Raw genomic sequence first — 5,215 nt, 5'->3', positions numbered from 1 at the left:
TTTTTTTTGTTATTTGTTTATATTTTTACGTAACCATTTTTTCATGAATAATCTAATATATATATTTATATATATATATATATATATATATATATATATGGAACTTTTCCAATGATATTGTTTTATAATGTTATGTTTTAAAATACTATGTAATATATGAATCTATATATTATATTTAGAATTTATAAATTATTATTTTATAAGATCTATAAATCTTATAATTTACCGTATTATATCTATCGATACATAATATATATATATATATATATATATATATATATTCTATTAATTATCTTAATTTTAATAAAAGGATATACTTTTATTTTTTTTTTGTTATTATAAAACTTATATAGACGAATGAAAAATAATAGAATCATTGATATTTTTTTATTAGTTACTACACAACATATTAATATAATGTATATTTAGAACGTATTAAAGAATTGAAATTATTATATATTTTATATGCGAATAAATATTTATTTTAAAAAATTATTAAATTTGATTAAATGCAGAAAAAAAAAAAAGAAAAAAAAAGACAAATATTATTTTTAATAATTCCTAAGATTTTCGAAAATTTCAAATATTTAATTAATATATTGTTTAATTATATATATTTATTTTATTTTATTATTAAATAATATGATGCTTGATTTTATGATTCATTTTTATATGGCACATTTCCATTTTCTTAATAACTGGTGTTATATTAGATAGAGCTTATGTATACAATGGTTAACATGTTTATAAAGTTATTGTAAAAATTTCATTTTAAGTTTATTTAATTGCTAAATATATATAAATATATATAAAAATATTGAATGTGTAAGTATATAAATAAATATTCCTCAAAAAAAGATTGAATTAGGTGAACATATTAACTAATTTTTATTAATACTTTGCAATATGATAATATAAATGTTATAAAAATTTGAGCTTTACATATTTACATATATATAATATCCGTATAAACTATTATTGGATATACATTTTTTAATATTATAAAATTAATTACATCCTTATTTTTATTTAAATCTATTTTTTTCTCCTACTTTTTTTTTTTATATTTATTATTGAGGTGAATCGAAAAAATTAATGCGTTTACATAAATATGAAAATATTGGTATAGCAAAAATCATCGAGGAACTGGAAAGTATAATAGCATTTTCAAATATCTCTTCTTCTAATTCTGAATATTTTTCATGTATATTTGTATCTGTTACCTTGTCTATAAAAATATTATCAAATGCTTCTAATACAAGTTTTGCTCTTTTAAAAAAAGATTTTTTTTTTTTTTTTTTTATTTCTTTCATTTCTTCATCATATTCTTTTAGTAAATCTTCTAACGTTTCTTTTTTTTTAGTTACATCATAATTTCTTCTTTTTTTTGATTTTCTATTATTTTCATTTCTATTTAAAGTTTTTAACATTTCTGTTTTTTGAGTTAAACTATTTTTATTTTCTTCATGATCATCATTATAATTATTAATGTTTGAGACCTTTAATTGTGATCTTTTGTTATATATTAACATTTCACTTAATCTTCGTTTTATAATTAAATTCGAAACCAACCTAGTATTGTACATTTCATAATGCATGATACTTAATAAATGCTGGAAATTCAAAAAAAAAAAAAAAATAAAATAAAAATGAATAATTAAAATGAAGCGATTAAAATATATAAATATTTTATGAATATAAAAATATATAATATTTATATACTAACCTTATTATTAAAGTATAATAGGCAATTAGAAATATATATTAATAATAAATTTTTAAAAAAAATTAAAACTCTTGACATTGTATGAATTTATTTTAATTGTTAATTAATATGTTAATATATCTATCGTTTCTATTGATATATATATATATATATATTAATTTATATTCTTGAAATGGATAATATAAATAATTGTTGATATTAAAATTTTATATATATATATTTTTTTTTTCATAAGCTATTTATTTTTATGAAAATCTTTATATGATATAAATTAATTTTATGGTCTATATTTTGTATTCTCTTTTTATGATCTATTATGGTTTTATAGGAACGATAATAAATTTGATTATTTTGAAAAAAATAAGGAATATATAAATAATAACATTTCAAAAATATTTTATTATATATATATATAAATATATTATATATCATTAAATATTTCATTGAAGTATGCATTAAAAATATGAAAAATATATATATTATATCATATTTCATATTTAACGTTTTTCTATTATCAATACCTATAATGTATTTTAATTTAAATTATATGCCGATGAATTGATTTAGGTAACATAATGAATATTTTCATAAAATATATATTAATTTAATATATATACATATATCATCATATATATATATAATATATGCTTTTTGTTGAAATTAAGATATTTAATTTATATATATATATATATATATTTTTAGAGAAATAATTATATAAAATATAAATATATACGTGATAAGAATAATTAATATTAATATACTTACTAAATAAATGCTTTTGTTAAATATTCTTTGTAAATTTAATTATATTAGATTTAAATAATATCAGTTTATATTAAAGATACATGAATTAAAAATTTTTATTCAATATTTACATATTTCATAATACATTAAATAATATAGATACATTATTATTTCTTTTGTAAATAGACATATAATAGTTACTTTCTTATAAAAATTCATAAATTATTTATTTTATGAATTATTATAATATAATATAATAAAATATTTTTTAGTTAAATGAATAATAAAAAAAACTAGAATGTTTTATTATAAAATAATTTTATGCCTTTTATTCAATATATAAATGACATATAATCTTATAATTGTCGATTAGTTTTGATTATTTTTTCTATAAGTCGAATTAAAATAAAACGTTCCTTATAATAATAGTGAATTTTATTATTAGTGGTGTATACAAATTAAATATATATTTGTATTATATTAAAATATAGGAAATAATATATATATATATATATATATAATATAATATAATATAATATAAGACGTTTATAGTTTATAAAAAAATATATAATACAAAAAAATTTACTACATATTTTTAAATTATATATGTATATATTAAACATATTTTAATTATATATTTAATGCATATTTATGTATAGACGCAACACTTGTTATATATAATTTATTATATAGTTTTATAGTATTATATATTCTAACGTATAGGTGTATTAATTTAAAATTACAATATATGTATATTAATTAATATATATATAATTTTTATAATACATAAATTCTCATATTTATAAAAGAGACATTATGTATCTAATAATAATAATGAATTTTTTTTTTTTTTTTTTTTTTTTTTTTATTTCAAAGGAATAAGTTAGAATAACCTAATTTTATGTTTTATAAAAGTATATATTTATAGAATTTATTAAGTTTGAATAATTTATCTTTTAATAAAATGATAATTTAAATTATTACATAAAAATATTATGAAATATATAATGCAAGAATGAATTTTTGTTCATTTATTTTTTTATTTATTTTTATGTTAAGTGTGTTACTTGCAGCAAAAGAGGTAATATAAAAATATAATCATAAAAAAGAAAAATAATTGAAACACAAGGATTTTATATTATATGTTTATAATTATTTTTTTATTATTATTTTTTTAGAATATTCGTAAAAAAGATTTATTTAAACAAGATAATAAAAACAGTTCCAGTAATTTTCATAAAAATATTCCAAATGTAAAATGTTTTACAAAAGTATCCGTATATCATGAATTATCAACAAATGATAACTCATATGAGAATTTTGTAAAATATAATAAAGAAGGAAAACCAAAAATTTTGTATAAAGAGAAAATTGATGAAAAATATTCAAAAAATGTATTAAATAATAAGAATAATGAAGATATATTCGAATCGGTTAAAAGGGTTGAATGTTGTGATTATAAGAATAAGATGATTAAAGTATCTAATGCAATAAACACATCATATACTATATTGAAAAAAACTAGTAGGACAACTAGATTTAAGAATAAATTATATAAAATGATTTTTAAAAGAAATAAATTTTGGAGAGTCATTTCAGGAATAATTACAATTTTGGGAGACAGTGCTATAATTTGTCAAATTATTATGCTTATAGGATATATTTTGAAATGCGTTTTAGATATTGGAACGTGTTGTGAAATAATTTATTGTAATTTAATTATGGCATCTTCAAGTGTCTTTGGAGTTATCACGTTATTAATAATATTATTAATTACTATAGTTTGGTTAGTCGTTACATGGTTATGGTCGCATAAAGACGTGTATTATGAAACACATGAAAAATAATTTAATATACAAAATATTTTTTTTTTTCGTGAAGACTCTCTCTCTCTCTCTCTCTCTCTATATATATATATATATATATATATATATATATATATATATATATTAATATTATGATACCAATAGATTTATAATTAATATATATATTTTTTGCATTTATGTGATATTTTATGTTTATTAATAAATTACAGTACATGAATTGTAAAGTGCATATATTATATTATTACACTATATATTAATATTTGTTTTCTTATTTTCTCACTTTATTAATTTTTTCTTTGTTTTAATTACATGTATATAATAAAATAAATTTACTATTAATCAGATATACATGCATAATTATTAAAAATTAGTGAATATTTCTATTTATTTAATTTATAAATAAATTTAATAATAAATATATTTTATACATTTATTGAAATATTTATATTACTATATAAAATAGACACATATATAAATTAAATATATTCTTATCATAATTCAAAAAAAAAAAAAATATTATATATATATATATATATTTATTATATTACTATTACAGAAATATATGGCATAATAATATAAAATTTAGAATTATATAATATTAAATTCATATAATAAATTATATATGAAATTTTTGTAAGTTCATGATATTATTAAATATATTTAATCACAGAAAATAGAAAAATCAAATTAAATAATTTAATATTTTACTTTATTTACTGTAATATAATAATTCGTTTGAATTTATAGGTTTTACTAATTTGTATAAATAAATAAATAAATAAATATATATATATATATATATATATATATTCTATAAATTTATTTTTTATGTATTTTATATTTAGTTATATAAATGAAAATAAAAGATGCCATAATTATTTTTTAAGTGAGTAGATGTATTATTTATTTGTTTTTATCA

General features: G+C 14.7%; 2 protein-coding genes across 2 annotated transcripts; one reads left to right on the top strand and one right to left on the bottom strand.

Annotated features, from left to right (window-relative positions):
- Positions 1 to 1,070: 1,070 nt before the first annotated feature.
- PRSY57_0018800 (putative exported protein) lies at positions 1,071 to 1,804 on the bottom strand (the record flags this gene model as incomplete). Its single annotated transcript, XM_012908937.1, has 2 exons — positions 1,071 to 1,613; positions 1,727 to 1,804. 2 exons carry the CDS (start codon positions 1,802 to 1,804, stop codon positions 1,071 to 1,073), a joined length of 621 nt encoding a protein of 206 aa, XP_012764391.1.
- A 1,681-nt stretch (positions 1,805 to 3,485) lies between these two features.
- PRSY57_0018900 (putative exported protein) lies at positions 3,486 to 4,317 on the top strand (the record flags this gene model as incomplete). Its single annotated transcript, XM_012908938.2, has 2 exons — positions 3,486 to 3,551; positions 3,649 to 4,317. The coding sequence occupies 2 exons, from the start codon at positions 3,486 to 3,488 to the stop codon at positions 4,315 to 4,317; spliced, it is 735 nt and encodes a 244-aa protein (XP_012764392.2).
- Between the last annotated feature and the right edge of the window lie 898 nt (positions 4,318 to 5,215).

This window comes from Plasmodium reichenowi, assembly GCF_001601855.1.
Source record: "Plasmodium reichenowi strain SY57 chromosome Unknown, whole genome shotgun sequence".
NCBI lineage: Eukaryota > Apicomplexa > Aconoidasida > Haemosporida > Plasmodiidae > Plasmodium > Plasmodium reichenowi.
Note: the sequence above shows the minus strand (reverse complement) of the source record. Positions and strands in the feature narration are given on the sequence as shown.